Consider the following 17,971-nt stretch of genomic DNA (forward strand, 5'->3'; position numbering starts at 1 on the left):
ACAGTGGGGCAAATGAGTAGTTAGTCAATCCCCAATTGTGCAAGTTCTCCTACTTGAAAAGATGGCCAGTAATTGTCAACATGGGTAAACCTCAACCATGAGAGACAAAATGTGGGGATAAAAACCGAAAATCAAATTGTTTGATTTTTAAAGAATTTATTTGCAAATTAGAGTGGAAAATAAGTATTTGGTCACCTACAAAGAAGCAAGATTTCTGGCTGTCAAAGAGGTCTAACTTCTTCTAACGAGGTCTAACGAGGCTTCATTCGTTACCTGTATTAATGGCACCTGTTTTAACTCATTATCAGTATAAAAGACACCTGTCAACAACTTCAGTCAGTCACACTCCAAACTCCACTATGCCCAAGACCAGACATCTCCAAAGTCTGGCCCGGGGGCCAAATGCGGCCAATGGTCAAATTTCATCCGGCCCCCAGGCTCTGTCATAAAATCAATAACACACAGACTTAATAAATTGGTCAGCAGTACTGCTACCAGCATATGAAGTAGCTTGCACACTAAATGCTGCTTCTCATTTACCCACTAAAAGGCAGCAGCACTCTATGCAACATTACACCGTGTGACCCTTTACTTCCAATTTTCTAAAATGGCGACAATCAACAAAAAAATAGTTGACTGCAACGGCCGACGCCTCAAGGATAGGTGGAAATTGGACTATTTCTTCACTAAAATACGCAACAACTGTCTCTGCCTCATTTACAAAGAGACAGTCGCTGTTTTTAAAGAGTTCAATGTGAGGCGATATTACCAAACAAGACACGCTAACATGTACGACAAACCCAGCGAGAAATTGAAGCAACTTGAAGCTAGTTTAATTTCACAGCAGCAGTATTTCGCAAGAGCCCGAGAGTCGAAAAAGCCACAAAGGCTAGTTGCGAGATTGTTGGAATTATTCATTTTTAAAAAATAATAACGCAAATGTGACACATAGAATGGCTTGCTAAAATTTGCTTAAATATATTGTTGTACAACATAATAGACGTCAGCCAAGGGGCCCCCCACATTTTTACCACGCCAAATCTGGCCCCCTTTGCAAAAAGTTTGGACACCCCTGCCGAAGACCAAAGAGCTGTCCAAGGAAACCAGAGACAAAATTGTAGACCTGGGAAGATTGAATCTGCAATAGGTAAAACGCTTGGTGTAAAGAAATCAGCTGTGGGAGCAATTATTAAAAAATGGAAGACATACAAGACCACTGATAATCTGCCTCGATCTGGGGCTCCATGCGAGATCTCACCCCGTGGCATCAAAATGATAACAAGAACGGTGAGCAAAAATCCCAGAACCACACGGGGGGACCTAGTGAATGACCTACAGAGAGCTGGAACCACAGTAACAAAGGCTACTATCAGTAACACAATGCGCTGCCAGGGACTCAAATCCTGCACTGCCAGACGTGTCCCCCGCTGAAGAAAGTACAAGTCCAGGCCCGTCTGCGGTTCGCTAGAGAGCATTTGGATGATCCAGAAGAGGACTGATGTGTTATGGTCAGATGAAACCAAAATAGAACCTTTTGGTAGAAACACAAGTTCTCGTGTTTTGAGAGAGGAGAAAGAATACTGAATTGCATCCGAAGAACACCATACCCACTATCAATCAATCAATCAATCAATCAATCAACTTTATTTGTATAGCACATTTAAAAATCCGCCAAGGAGACCAAAGTGCTTTACATAGCAAAACACAGCAAAATAAGTCAACTTTGAAAGATAAAACAAACACATAAAATAAAATAAATAAAAGACGAGGTCATAAACTGTCATTGCACATTAAAAGCTGAAGAAAAATAAAATGTTTTAAGACATGATTTAAAATCCGTAAGTGAGGGGGCCTGTCTAATAGTAAGTGGTAATTGGTTCCACAACCTGGGCGCCATCACCGCAAATGCACGGTCACCCCTAAGCTTCAGCCTTGATCTTGGGACTACTAGAAGCAGGTGGTCAGCTGATCTGAGGGTTCTGGTTGGACTGTAAGGCTGAAGCAGTTCTGACAAATATGGCGGCGCAAGATTATTCAAACATTTAAAAACAAATAATAATATCTTAAAATGTATTCGGTAATGTACCGGGAGCCAGTGAAGAGATGCCAAAATTGGGGTGATATGTTCACGCCTGCGGGTTCTAGTTAGGAGTCGAGCAGCAGAGTTTTGTACAAGTTGCAGACGGGCCAGTGCCGCCTGACCGACACCTGCATACAAAGAATTACCGTAATCCAGCCGAGTTGTGACAAAAGCACTATGAATATGAAGCAATCGGGTGGAAACATCATGCTTTGGGGCTGTTTTTCTGCAAAGGGACCAGGACGACTGATCTTTGTAAAGGAAAGAATGAATGGGGCCATGTATCCAGAGATTTTGAGTGAAAATCTCCTTCCATCAGCAAGGGCATTGAAGATGAGACGTGGCTGGGTCTTTCAGCATGACAGTGATCCCTAACACACAGCCAGGACAACAAAGGAGTGGCTTCGTAAGAAGCATTTCAAGGTCCTGGAGTGGCTTAGCCAGTCTACAGATCCCATCCCCATAGAAAATCTGTGGAGGGAGTTGAAAGTCCGTGTTGCCCAACGACATTGCCAAAACATCACTGCTCTAGAGGAGATCTGCATGGAGGAATGGGCCAAAATACCAGCAAAAGTGTGTGAAAAGCTTGTGAAGAGTTACAGAAAACGTTTGGCCTCCGGTATTGCCAACAAAGGGTACATAACAAAGTATTGAGATGAACTTTTGGTATTGACCAAATACTTATTTTCCACCATGATTTACAAATAAATTCTTTAAAAATCAAACAATGTGATTTTCTGTCTTTTTTTCCCACATTCTGTCTCTCATGGTTGAGGTTTACCCATGTTGACAATTACAGGCCTCGCTAATATTTTCAAGAGGGAGAACTTGCACAATTAGTGTTGGACTAAATACTGATTTCCCCCACTGTATAGTACTCCCCGAAAAATTGTAAGATCAAGTAAAAAGTGTTTTATTTTGGCAATTTAACATAAAAGATTAAACCAACAAATCTGAATAAGTCAATTTGCATGTAATAGCTCATCTCAAGCAGTTCCTCGTAACTATTCTGATGATGAAGATTTTTCTGCTCATTATAACCACTAACAAAAAAATTGAATAGGATGAAAAGCTTCCGTTTTGTACCAACTTGCCACATGTGTGATTCAAAACAACTGCAAAAGGTTCCTGAGCCTTTAAAAAGTCCGTCTAATATATAAGATAAAATTAAAGATCGCACAATTAAAATTAAGATAGTGCCCAAAAAATAAAATGGTAACTCCACACAGAACCCGTGCATGAGCCCTTGATATCAGAACTGTCAGCGGACATGCTAACCACTCTTCCTCCGTGCCTCCCTTTTTACAAGTTATTTGGGGGAAATTCTTGTTAATTCATCTTTGCAAGTGTAAAGGCAAGGCAAGGCAAGGCAAATTTATTTAAATAGCACAATTCAACACAAGGCAATTCAAAGTGCTTTACATCACATGAAGATCATAAAAATCACATTTAAATCAAGTAAAACTCTTTTCTTGTTTCTAATGAGGCTTAAATTTCATGTAAGGTAAGCACATTGATCAACTTCTGTGCTAATAAGTGTATTTAAAAAATAAATATATTATTTATGCATTTGAAAAAAGAAATGCCACTAATTGCAAGTTTACTATCGACAGCATGCGATTAATCCCGATTAAAAATTTTAATCGCTTGACAGCATGATTATTATTACAATATTTCAATACAGTAGGTCACGATATAAAGTGGGCCGGTCTGTGGCATGAAACTCCCTGCCTGAAAATGAGTCCGACTCCGGCCCTGCAAACAATCATCATTTGGTGTGTATGTCAGTAAGCCAGTGAGCAATGTTCGCATCATATAAGGTGGTATACCAAGTTGTTCAGTGCAAAATAACCCCACACCGTAGCAAAGGAGCTGATGCTGCCTGCAGCAAAAATAAAAACGGTCCTTCTGTCCAATGACACTGTCGTTTTTGTTCTATTAATTTTTGTTTTTTCGGTCAAATTGTTTGGCATATTGTCCTTGTGAGTTCATGTTGGTAATCAATTTGAATTTATTATTATTTATTGAATTCATGAAATTTAATTTTTCTGTATCAAATGGTCAAAAATCTACCTTGAGTGTATTTTTACAGTTTGGATGTGACCTTATTTTTTTTTTAATTCAGGCAAATTGATGCGCTTTGTCCTTTCTGTCACAAACAAAACAATGTTGGTATAGTCATACTTTATTGTAAGTTGTCTCTATATTACTTTTTCACTTTAATATGAAAAGACACATTTTTATGCAGAGGTGTACTTATAATAATTTTATAGACAAATGATACTATTTACAGTGGTGGCAGATAGTTGGGGGGGGCGATTTATGAAGCACTGACCTACGAGATGATCTTGCGTGACATGATAGCCGCCCAAAATAAAGAAAAATGCATAATGATTATTAATTCCTTTATTTAATGAGTGAGTCAAGTGGGTGTATCATCTATGTTGCAATACTGCTCCCTTTCAGACGCGTTGGTTACCAAGGGAATATTGTAGCTCAGGCCCTGGAAGCTGTACCGGCCGTGTTTCTTCCTGTTCAAGCAGGTACAGATCAGGGCAAGAACCACGAGCAGCACAAACGCACACACTAAAATGACTGCCACAGGAACTGTACTGCTTTCGGGGTCTGCACTGCTTTCACCTGCAAAAGAAACACGTTTGTGGTTTTTTGTTTTTTTTTGTGTTTTTTTTTCAAAGACACCAATATAGTGTAAAGTTAGAACTAAGAAACGACAACAACTAAGAACACTAAACGGTCGCTTAGAAATGTGCAACTCAGTCTTTATGTGTTGCTTTTTCTTTTTCTGAGTCTACTTTGACAATAAACACTTCTGCAAGTACAAGGGTTGTCAAAAGAATTGAACTATTGATACTAAAATGTTGTGTTGCAATACTCAGTTATTTGTTTTTGGACTACAGCAGAAATTCACTGTTACAGAGTCAATTTGATTTTGCAGTGCTCTGGATACTACTGGAGGATATTTTTGCATTTTCCTTGTTGGCTGCCATTGAGTGTGCTAGACGTCCATTTTATATTGAATGGAAGGGGCGAATTGGCAGGTAATTATAAGTAGTCCCCAGGTTACGACGTATCCGACTTTTTTTTAACATTGTTGACCTGTGATGCATGCTTTCATTTTGGCGCAGGAAGCGCAGAGCTATTAGAACGCATGTACGCATGAAGAAGAACGTGGACACGTGGCATGAGGAAGAGCGCATTTACTCCCACAGAAGAAGTCAGAGTGGAACGATTACAGCTGCCAGCCTGCGTGCACATTTGTTGATTGTTAAGCATCCACAGAAGTAACACATGTACTGTACATACAGTACATCACAAAAGTGAGTACACCCCTCGCATTTCTACAGATATTTAAGTATATCTTTTCATGGGACAACAGTGACAAAATGACACTTTGACACAATGAAAAGTAGTCTGTGTGCAGCTTATATAATAGAGATAATTTATTTTCCCCTCAAAATAACTCAAAATATAGCCATTAATATCTTAAGCCCTGGCAACAAAAGTGAGTAGACCCCTTTGAAAAAACGTACATCCCTAAATGTCCAAATTGAGCACTGCTTGTCATTGTCCCTCCCAAAATGTCATGTGACTCATTACAGGAGTGCTGTCAGCATTGCTGCAGTGATTAGAGTAATGAAGTAATTATATTTATTATTCAAAATGTTTGTCATTTTTAGCTTAGAATCATTAATTGATGTCTAGTATTTAGTTTAAAAAAAAAAAAAAAAACTTAAAAAATTATTCACTCGCATATTTTAAAATTTTAAACAAATGAAAATTTGGCGTCTGTCAAAAAGTCACAGATATCTACCTCATAACTATCGCTTGATTGTATTTTTTTTGTTACTGTCACATTTTCCCCGATATGTTAGATGATAAATACTGTAATTGATCCAAACAAAGAAAAATTGAAAAATAACATTTAAAAGGGTAACTATATTAAAAAGAAAATCTCAACCACTCCTTGTTGTGTGCGATTTCTGCATCGCGACGCTTGTTATATCCACCTGGTTCACCCATAAAATTAAAAAAAAATCTGGCTGTGGCCATTCACAGCTGTGTCTTGACACTCGGTGATACATGCAACATGGATAATATCTCATCAAAATCGTGGGTCTTTAATTCTGCTCTCGCGTGCTTTCACCTCCAGTTAGGGTTTTGCTGTTTAAAAAAATGTTTTTTTTTAAAAAATGCCCTCCTGTTCATAATTTTTCTCACCCCAGAAAATTTAGATTTTAAGCTTTCCAATGATGTATCACACGTGCATATCGGACAATTTTGAAATCTGGCCAAATTGGGGGTCTGCGAGCGGACCTTCAAGTCACCTGAGGGTTTTCCACCATATACTTTTTACTTGTAAATTTTAAAGCAAGTACTTTCGTACTTTTACGTATTTTTTTTCTTAGATACTTTTGCTTTTACTTACGTATTTCTTGCACCTATACCTGTAATTTACCTCAGTAAACAAGTAAGTATTGGCCCGAATATAAGACAGTGTTTTTTGCATTGAAATGAGACTGAAAAAGAGGGGGTCGTCTTACATTCGCGGTCTAGACATTATACCTACTCACGATGCTAGATGGCGCCAGATATCATTGAAGCGATGTTCTGTCATGACAGATCTCAGCTACTCTGAAGTTTAACCAGTTTGCATTATTTTATTGCAATGTTTTTCCTTATTCAGATTTGTTTCAAGACTACAGTTACAGTTAGACTTCACTTTGATGGTTAATGCAGCTATTGCAATTTTGTTGTTTTATCACAATAGATTGGTTTATTTACATTTCAAAAACCAGAAGCCATTCATTTACGAATGTGATTGCACTTTAGTTTACATATTTAAATGTTCAGATAAGAAGATTTGAATGAGGCAAAATAACATGCTTTTTCTCTCAAATATATTGTTATAATCATTTGTTTCGGATGTACTGTAATTATTTTCTGTATAAAAATTAATTTGGTGTTCAAAAAGTCTTTTTTCAAACTTGAGTCTTGAAAAAGAGGGGGTCGTCTTATAATCAGGGCCGTCTTATATACGGGCCAATACGGTACTTCATCCACCACTGCTTGTTACCTTTCATAATCAGCGTAATAGACTTGGAAACGATCCCTAGCATGTTGGTGGCAGTGCAGTTGTAAACACCAGCGTTGGTTGGCACGGCCTCAATGATCTGAAGAAGTTCTTGGCGCCTTCCGGTGGTTCTCACGTTTGTTGGGCTGACGTAATTCCACAAAATGTTTGGAGCAGGGTTGCCATCACAACTGCATTCTACAGTTAGATTGTCACCAGGGCCAAACTCAAGGGATAATTTGTCCTCCAGCATGGTCGGTGCATCTGAGAAAAAATAGCACATTTGGGAAAACATGGAAATGAATGTGGAATGTATTTTTCTATGTTCAAACTTGAAAAACAATGACTTACAATAAGCATCCAGGTAAAGCATGTGTGTAGCTGTCCCATGTCTGTTAGTGGCTCTAATAATATATTCCCCAGTGCTGTTTCTTGTCAAGAAATGAGGAGCAACCACTTCTTTTCCATCCTTGAACCAGGTGGTGACAGGTGGAGGCTTACCCTCAACCACACATGGATGTTTCAATTCAGTATCCACTAGTGCTCCGACTTTACTGGCACAGGAAAATGAAGGCTCATCTACAGACAACAATAAGAAACAGCACCCTAAGTCCTTTAAATCTCACTGTTGTTAGAAGTCAGTAACGGATGAACTGAATGTACTCACTTTTTTTTTTTCACATAAGTTAAAGCAACACTGGGTAACTTTTCAATCTTTATGAAAAAAAAAAAAAAAAATCATAACATTTCTGATTATACATCAACTGATAACTAGTTGAATGACACCTCTTTTATATCTTAAAGGGGGTCTGTATCGCTTTTGCCGGCACTAATGAACTTTGAGGAGGGTGGCAGGAACACTGCCACACAAAAAAAACTACAAATGTTCTGACTGCTTTACGGCATATGTCACTTGCCCCTTTCCCAATTCATTATAGGCTGAAGTTGATGCGAGCGCTTTCGCGTGAATTCTGCAAAGATGGCAGAGCGACAAAAGAGACAAAAAGTTTTGTTCGAGGAGGGAAAAAAGGCTACAAGGATAAAACGATACTCAAGGATCAACATTGGCCCGGCTTTCACTCGCTGGCTAGTCAATCCTCTCCCCAAACGAACTTGTCAGCGCTGATGAGTCGGGTGGGGGGGTTGGCACACTAAGGCACACGGTTGCTAACCATCATATGCTATTGTTTAGCCACGACTGGATTCATTACCTCATTACTATTCATCCTTCACACAGCTGCTAGAAACAGTAATGTCATTTAATCCATCTGCAGGCTACCAAGAGATCACAATTTCACGACACTGTGTGGGTGTGCGCTGGTCCTCAATGGAAATGCAGTCTTCTTTAAGGCAAAACACGGCCACTTTTGTCCACTGGCGCCACTAAAGTCAACCAAAACTGAAAACTTACCTAGTGTTGCTTTAAAGTACAAATATCTAAGAAAAAATGACTCAAGTACAAAAGTACTTCCTTTAAATTAACTTTAAAAGTAAAAAATAAGTATTTTCTCCCGATGCAAAAATATGATTGATATATTTTATACTTTAAATATCAATATAAAATATAACTGTGGAGAATGGGGAAAAAAAGTCATAAAATTGTCAGCACTGTAAACAGAGGCTTAACAAGCTCTAAAAACTCCAAAACTTATCTATCACTGTGTGCAGCACTCATTTGAGGGCGCGCTGCTCTTACTGTTGATTTTTATTGGTCAATACAGGTAGTCCCTGGGTTACGACGTAACCGATTTACGTGATTTCGACTTTATGATGCCGGAGTTTTGTTCATTTATTTACTTATTCTAAGTCAAGTAACAGTGTCTCGTCCACCACTTCTAAGCATTGTTGGCAAGTACAGAATATTATTTGTCATTTCATTTAGCTATTGATCTAATCTAAATGGTTGATCTCTGAGTGCTATTCATTATACTATACAGGCGGGCAAATAAGTATTTAGTCAACCACCAATAGTGCATGTTCTCCTACTTGAAAGATTAGAGAGGCCAGTAATTGTCAACATAGGTAAACCTCAACCATGAGTGACAGAATGTGGGAAAAAACAGAAAATCACATTGTTTGATTGTTAAAGAATTTATTTCCAAATTACAGTGACAAATAAGTATTTGGTCACCTACAAACAAGCAAGATTTCTGGCTGTCAAAGAGGTCTAACTTCTTCTAACGAGGTCTAACGAGGCTCCACTCATTACCTGTATTAATGGCACCTGTTTTAACTCATTATCGGTATAAAAAACACCTGTCCACAATCTCAGTCAGTCACACTCCAAACTCCACAATGGCCGAGACAAAATTGTAGACCTGCACCAGGCTGGGAAGACTGAATCTGCAATAGGTAAAAAGCTTGGTTCAAAGAACTCAACTGTGGGAGCAATTGTTAGAAAATGGAATGACATACAAGACCACTGATAATCTGCCTCAATCTGGGGCCCTATGCAAGATCTCACCCCGTGGCTTCAAAATGATAACAAGAACGGTGAGCAAAAATCACAGAACCACACGGGGGGAGCTCGTGAATGACCTACAGAAAGCTGGGACCACAGTAACAAAGGCTACTATAAGTAACACAATGCGTCGCCAGGGACTCAATACCTGCACTGCCAGACGTGTCCCCCTGCTGAAGAAAGTACAAGTCCAGGCCCGTCTGCGGTTCACTAGAGAGCATTTGGATGATCCAGAAGAGGACTGCGAGAATGTGTTATGGTCAGATGAAACCAAAAAAGAACCTTTTGGTAGAAACACAGGTTCTCGTGTTTGGAGGAGAAAGAATACTGAATTGCAGCCGAAGAATACCATACCCACTGTGAAGCATGGGGGTGGAAACATCATGCTGTGGGGCTTTTTTTCTGCAAAGGGACCAGGACGACTGATCTGTGTAAAGGAAAGAATGAATGGGGCCATGTATGGAGAGATTTTGAGTGAAAATCTCCTTCCATCAGCAAGGGCATTGAAGATGAGACGTGGCTGGGTCTTTCAGTATGACAATGATCCCAAGCGCACAGCCAGGGCAACAGAGGAGTGGCTTCGTAAGAAGCATTTCAAGGTCCTGGAGTGGCCTAGCCAGTCTCCAGATCTCAACCCCATAGAAAATCTGTGGAGGGAGTTGAAAGTCCGTGTTGCCCAACGACAGCCCCAAAACGTCACTGCTCTCAAGGAGATCTACATGGAGGAATGGGCCAAAATACCAGCAACAGTGTGTGAAAAGCTTGTGAAAAGTTACAGAAAATGTTTGGCCGTTATTGCCAACAAAGGGTACATAACAAAGTATTGAGATGAACTTTTGGTATTTACAATTGACCAAATATATTTCCACCATGATTTACAAATAATTTTTTTAAAAATCAAACAATGTGATTTTCTGGGTTTTTTTCCACATTCTGTCTCTCATGGTTGAGGTTTACCAATGTTAACAATTACAGGCCTCTCTAATATTTTCAAGTAGGAGAACTTGCACAATTAGTGGTTGCCTAAATACTTATTTGCCCCACTGTATGTGCGGTCCGCTTTTTTTTGTTGCACTTGGACTTGTTTGATGTCACGCCAGCACTACCTTCTGTTACTAGTTTCGAGTGTTGATTCCACGTTGGGAAGCAGGGGTGAACGCCAGGTAACATTTCAAGAAGGCAGAGAAATGGTAAACGGCGCAGGATCTGCAATGTTAGCTCGCTTTTAGCCCGCTAGCTTATTGAGCAGCGTTCGTTTTCACCGCTGGACCGGCGCCACTAATAGCTGCGGTTTTTCTTGTTGTATTGCCCCAAAATTAAGGCCTTATTTCGATCTGTATTTCTGTGCAGCCACCGAGGTAAAACGGTATAAAAAAGTATCTGAACCTTTTGGAGTTTCTCACATTTCTGTATAAATTTTATCACCATCAAATGTGATCTGATCTTTGTCAAAAGCACACAGATGAAAAAACAGTGTCTGTTTTAACTGAAACCACCCAAGCATTTATCGGTTTTCATATTTTAATGAGCATAGTATGCAAACAATGACAGAAGTGGGGAAAATAAGTAAGTGAACCATCACATTTAATATTTTGTGGCCCCACCCTTTGGCAGCAATAACTTCAACCAGACGCTTCCTTTAGCTGCAGACATATCTGGCACATCGATCAGGATTAATCTTGGCCCATTCTTCTCTACAAAACTGCTGTAGTTCAGTCAGATACCTGGGATGTCTGGATTCCTGAATCACTGTCTTTAGGTCATGCCACAGCATCTCAAAGGGGTTCAAGTCTGGACTTTGACTTGGCCACTCCAGAACGTGTATTTTGTTCTTCTGAAACCATTCTGAAGTTCATTTACGACTGTGTTTCGGATCACTGTCTTGTTGCAGCATCCATCTTCTTTTTAGCTTCAACTGTCTGACAGACGGCCTCAGGTTTTCCTGCAAAAGATCCTGATAAACCTTTGAATTGATTCTTCCATTAATGATTGCAAGTTGTCCAGGCCCTGAGATAGCAAAACAACACCAAATCATGTTGGTCCTTCCACCATGCATCACGATGGGGTTGGGGATGTTGGTGTGCCGTTCCATTTTCCTCCACACATGACGTTGTATGTTACTCCCAAACAATTGAACTTTGGTTTCAACAGTCCACAAAATATTTTGTCAAAAATTCTGTGGAATGTCCAAGTGCCTTTTAGCGAACATTAAAGGAGCAAGAATGTTTTTTTTTTTGTTTTTTTTAAACAGCAGTGGCTTCCTCCGTGGAGTCCTCCCATGAACACCATTCTTGGTCATAGTTTTACATATAGTTGATGTGTGCACAGAGATATTGGACTGTGCCAGTGATTTCTGTAGGTCTTTAGCAGACACGCTAGGGTTTTTTTTTACTTCTCTGAGTATTCTGTGCTGAACTCTTGGTGTCATCTTTGGTGGACGGCCACTCCTTGGGAGAGAAGAAACAGTGCCAAACTCTCTCCATTTGTAAACAACTTCTCTGACTGTCGATTGATGAACATCCAGACTTTTAGAGATGGTTTTGTATCCATTCCCAGCTTTATACAAATCAACAACACTTGATCACAGGTCTTCAGACAGCTCCTTTGACCAACCCATGATGCACATCAGACAATGCCTCTCATAAATACAATTCTTACCAGGTGTGTGTTTTATAGTGGGCAGGGCAGCTTTAAACCACTAGTCAGTGATTGGGCACACACCTGACTGAAATTGTTTGGTAGAAATTGGTTTCAATTACTCTTTAAGTCTCCTTAACCAGAGGGTTCACTTTTTTTTCCGCCTTCTGTCATTGTTAGCATAATATCCTCAAACCTATAAATGTTTGGGTGGTTTTAGTTAAAGAAGACACTGTTTTTACATCTGTGTGAGTTTGACAAAGATCAGATCACATTTGATGGTGGATTTTATGCAGAAATGTGAGAAATTCCAAAAGGTTCAGATACTTTTTCATACCACTGCATGTTTTTGTATGCTCTTTGTCATTATTGTATTTCATTTTCTATTTGCGTGTTCATAATTTGGCAATGACAAATTAATAAATGCCAATTGCAAGAAGAACTATGGTGTGATCATGTTACCAGCGGGAAGTAATATCTATCCATCTGTTTATTTTACTTTTGACTTGATTTTATTAATATGACGTATAATACATGTTTTTGGATAGTTATTTTGAGATTTAGGGGTACTTAAAGGGCTAATTCCAATTTACGCGGAAACTTGGGTTGCGTCGCCAGAGTAGGAACGGAACTCGTTCGTAAACTACCTGTATCTTGTTCACCTGCCTAATCTTATTTGTACTCGTGTTGCTCCCACTAGTGCTCAGTAATGGTATACAGTAGTTGCTTATTGATTGCGCTGGAGGTATGAAAACGAAATTATCAATTCACAATGGCAGAAAAACAAACAAAATTAACGTTTTAACGTAGGCGACAATTTGAAAAGTAGTAAAGTAAAAAGTACAGATACGTGCTATAAAATGTAGTGAAGTAAAAAGCACCACTTCATATTTGTACTCAACGAAAGATACACATACAGTTACACAAAAATGTACTTCAGTACAGTAACGAAGTACTTTCACGTCATTCAGTACTTTTATTTCGTTACATTCCACCACTTTTAAAAGTCCACGTGCGACCATTCATATGGTCATAGTCCTGCCTTGGATGATGTAGAATCAGCACATCAAATACCATTATTATTTTTACCAAAATACCATTTTGGATACTACATAAATTTTCAAAAATATAAAAATTAAATATTAACTCTTTCAGCGTTTTTCTATTGGTGGGCATTATTATTGACAAAAAAAAAAAACTTACAATCAACTGTGATGTTGAGGTCAGATCTGCTCACGCTGTCAAGAAAAAAAATAGTGTCGTCCATTTCAGTCAGGCAAGTGTAAGTTTGTCCGTTTTCTTCTCTGTCCACTTGAATGGTCAAGGGATAGGATATGTTCTGTGGGATGATTGTGGTATCTGCAAGGACTGTCTTATTTACAATCGTGTCGCCTCGCAGCCACATGATAGTCACTTTTTGGGGTGGGGTCACGTTGATGATGTCACAATTAAGTCTGTAAGTGTTTCCGGCAAGCATGGGGCCAGAATCAGGGTCCACATAGGCCCTCACATCATCTGGTCCCTCTGCAAATTCACCAAAATATTAATGCATACAGTACATGCATTAATGCATGGTATGGTACAGTACAATATGATGTGGTTGATGTTCTACTTACTGAAAAAAACAACGGGTGGCAGCACATAGCATTTCTTCAAGTTCTTTTCATCACTGTAACATTGATGCTTTGTGCTCCACTTATCCAGAGGCTCATTGATCACAGTCACCAGACCTTCCGTAAAAGAGTCTTCATAGAGTGCATCCCAAAACCGGCTAATGTTTCGTTCGCAGCTTATGGAGGCGGGGTCCAAAGATTCCTCCAAGATTTTAGAGTGCGAATGTGCTACAGGGCAAACTACATGAAAGAAAAAACAGTGATTACCAATGCAAGGGTAAAGGAAATAGTATCATGTATTTAGCGAACGACTGTTCGTATTACTCCAACACACATAATATCATCAATCAAGGAATAGTATCGTTTCTCGTACTTACTGGTTGACTGTTTGTATTGCTCCAACACACCCAATATAAAATAAATAGCACTTATACCATAGTTTAAGGAAAACAAGCAGACTCTAGGGCATAGGAGATACATGACGCCTTCTTATCACGGAACATGTGCATCATGCAACTGACTGAGCAAGATTGACGCTGATGAGGCAAAACATCTACAAGACTACGTTTGCACCACCAACTCACACAATCAGTTTTTCCGGAAAATCCAGAACGGATGGCGGGACATCTTGTCTTGAAAAGGAACATCCAATAAGGAGGAACTTTGTAACCGAAAAGTGAACTTTCAGCACTCATGTTGCGCTGAGGTGGCAAAATCAACAACCCTCGTTGCCCTGACAACAGTGACTCCCGCATCCTCCTGTCTAATCAACAAACAGACAATAATCCTAAACAATGCCTAAAAACACCCTTCTTCTGCCCACAGACCGCTCCGTGAGAACGTTTCCATTCACTGTGGATATTGGCTAAAACAAGCCCTACTACTGTGGGACCATTGGGCTTACGAGGAAGAAAGTAAACATTGTATTTTGTATTATATCAAATACTGGGATCATGACACACGTTTTAATATGGAGGTGGCTTGCATTTTGTAGCTGATTGTCCACTGAGAATGCCACTCGGCCGACGACCGGCGGCTTGTTTGCACACACCCCTCTATACTCGGCTTACTGCCCTCTTCGTCTGCCCGGTGTTCTGTCAAAATTTAAGCCCCATCAGAAATTGCAAATTTGTGTTAAAAATGGCCGCGAATACAGAGATTACAAAGTAAACACTACAAAAGTTCTTTAAATAAAGGACTATTTACTTATGTTTGATCATGGACGGACATGTAGAAAAGCTCTCCTCAGACACATCCTGCCATTACAGCTGCGCAACAACTGCACGCCAATCTCTCACTGTTTAGGTCTTTACCGTGCAGTAGAGCATTATTTTACGTCAGATTCGTGTTGACCATGTGGCAGCTACGTGCTCCTCCGATGTCGGCTGGTTTGTCTGGCGGTACTCTCCAGCTGTTTCCCTGGCGAGCTTTCCTGTCCGCAGCAGGGGAACGAGCTATAACTTGCTCGGCGCCGGGCGGGTTGCCGATCAGCGAAGACAATCGACAATCCCGCCGTCTCAAAGTCTTATTTATGCTTCAAAAAGCGAAAATAAGACTTTAAGACGTCACTCGGTTCTGGTTAGCATTTCGGCTAGCTGTCACGCCTCTTGGTTTGTTTACATTCTCCAAAGCCGGGGCAGGTGGCATTAAATATCGTTGGGAGGTGCAACAGTAAAGGTGAAGTCCACAGTTTAGACCGTTACGGAGTAATTTTGCCATGTCATTCTGAATAAATGCATTTTTATTATTTCATATTCCATTTAGCACAAGACTGTTATTTCTCCCGACCATACCATTTAAAAATTTGAGCATCCTTTGGCGTCAAAGTTGCCAGTGTTATGTCCCTACCGTCCCTACCTAAACCTACGCCCCTGTGTTTCATAGTGAATGAGTCAACTACCCCTGTAAATGTAGTACAAGTGCACAACGTATATGCATTTTCTTGTCTTATGTCTGCGACCTTCGTTTACGAAGCCTACAGCACTCTGGCAACCTGGACAAAGACAAAAAAAAAAACTTATCTAAGAGATAAGTTGTTTGGCTGATTGCTGGAGGGTGGGACATCCCTTGTGAATACAGAATCAAAACAACTTTTATGGGATGAGAACTGACTTTTAAAACATTTTTCAGTCTTGGCTTAATCACTGAGAAACGTATATCCAAAAATCACGTTAATGAATAATTGAACATAATGCTTTTTCAAGGAGCCATTTTTTCATCACCACTGAAAGAAGTCCAACAATAAAGGTAACCGCAAAGCAAATACAGTGGTACCTCTACATACAAAGTTAATTCGCTCCAGGACCTTGTTTGTGAGTCAAAATGGTCGTATGTCGGGCATGATTTTCCCATAAGAATACATTATAATTTCATTCATTCGTTCCACACCCCGAAAACCTACACTAAATCTTGAATAAATGCTGCTGGTACTATTGCAAATAGTAGTTACATAGAGCAAAACAAATAAATTATGACTAAAAATTGTAATAATAATAATAATACCTGTACTAATGTAACAAATCGAGTTCTAATGTGGCAGATGGTTTTTGCGTCGTGTACCTGACTGACTTGATAGATAGAGAAGATTTTTTACTTTCACTTTTCATGTTCAGCTGCGGCGACAATCGTCATATTGTGTTGCACAAGTTCTGAAATAAATGATTAATCACCTGACAAAGCTGGTGATTTTTGGCCATGTTACCACAATAATAATCACCTTAACTTATAAAGACGGAGGTCGGAGGAGGACCGCCGAGATCGTAAACATTCTACGGCCGTATTGTCGAGCCAGTTCACGGACGCGCACATCAAGCTCATATTTTTCTATCATTTCCATCTTCGTTTCAATGGTAAGCCTCACTTTTTTCCTATTTTCACCACCTGCACTAACTTTCTTGGAACCCATGTTGATTTCTCTCACAAAAAAATCCGCCGTGCATCCGTCTTGCGGGGAAAAAAAAGAATATCCGGTCGGCGCTGTCCTAAATTGTTGTATTTTGAGCATGTCGTCGCATGTAGAAACAAATGGCGTCTTAAATTTTTACGTCGAATGTCGAAAATATTGTGTGTTGAAGCGATCGTACAGTGCTGGCCAAAAGTATTGGGACCCCTGCAATTCTGTCAGATAATGCTGAAATTCTCCCAGAAAATGATTTGCAATTACAAATGCTTTGGTATTAATATCTCCATTTATTTTGCTTGCAATGAAAAAGCACAAAAGTGAATGAAAAAAATTTAAATCGTTATCATTTTACACAAAACTCCAAAAATGAGCAAGACAAAAGTATTGGCCCCCTTTAAAAAATCATGTGATACTTCTCTAATTTGTGCAATTAAAGGCCCCTGTTACTGATAACAGGTGGTGGCAATAACAAAATCACACTTGCATTGAGTTAAAATGGATTAAAGTTGACTCAACCTCTGTCCTGTGTCCTTGTGTGTACCACATTAAGCATGGAGAAAATAAAGAAGACCAAAGAAGCGTCTGGGGACTTGAGAAGCAAAATTGTGAGGAAGTATGGGCAATCTCAAGGCTACAAGTCCATCTCCAAAGACCTGAATGTTCCTGTGTCTACCATGTGCACTTTCATCAATAAAGGGTAAATGGTGTTAAGTGTAAAGCCCATGGCACTGTGGCTAACCTCCCTAGATTGGATGAAAAAAAAGAAAAATTGACGAGAGATTTCAACGCAAGATTAAGGTGCGGATGGTGGATAAAGAACCTCGGCTAACATCCAAACAAGTCAAAGCTGTCCCGCAGTCCGAGGGTACAACAGTGTCAACCCGTACTATCCGTCGGCGTCTGAATGAAAAGGGACTCTGTGGTAGGATACCCAGGAAGACCCCACTTGTGTGTCAGATGAGACAAAAGTAGAGCTTTTTGGGAAAAGGCATCAACATAGAGTTTACAGGGGGGACAAACGAGGCCTTCAAAGAAAAGAACATGGTCCCCACAGTCAAACATGGCGGAGGTTTCCTGATGTTTTGGGGTTGCTTTGTTACCTCTGGCACTGGACTGCTTGACCGTGTGCATGGCATTATGAAGTCTGAAGACTACCAACAAATTTTGCAGCATAATGTAGGGCCTT

At 39.8% G+C, this 17,971-nt stretch overlaps 1 protein-coding gene across 2 annotated transcripts in view; it reads right to left on the minus strand.

The window, feature by feature from the left end:
- Nucleotides 1-4,490: 4,490 nt before the first annotated feature.
- Nucleotides 4,491-17,971, minus strand: part of icam5 (intercellular adhesion molecule 5) — a 33,272-nt gene continuing 19,791 nt past the window's right edge. For both annotated transcript variants that reach the window (XM_057817679.1, XM_057817678.1), the window contains 5 exons: nt 13,887-14,123; nt 13,474-13,794; nt 7,524-7,751; nt 7,176-7,436; nt 4,491-4,720 (listed from right to left, as the gene is read on the minus strand). In XM_057817679.1, the coding sequence (XP_057673662.1) occupies nt 4,503-4,720; nt 7,176-7,436; nt 7,524-7,751; nt 13,474-13,794; nt 13,887-14,123 (1,265 nt within the window). In that variant the 3' untranslated portion in view covers nt 4,491-4,502. The remainder of the gene's footprint in view (nt 4,721-7,175; nt 7,437-7,523; nt 7,752-13,473; nt 13,795-13,886; nt 14,124-17,971) is intronic.

This window comes from Corythoichthys intestinalis, chromosome 16 (assembly GCF_030265065.1).
Source record: "Corythoichthys intestinalis isolate RoL2023-P3 chromosome 16, ASM3026506v1, whole genome shotgun sequence".
Classification (NCBI taxonomy): domain Eukaryota; kingdom Metazoa; phylum Chordata; class Actinopteri; order Syngnathiformes; family Syngnathidae; genus Corythoichthys; species Corythoichthys intestinalis.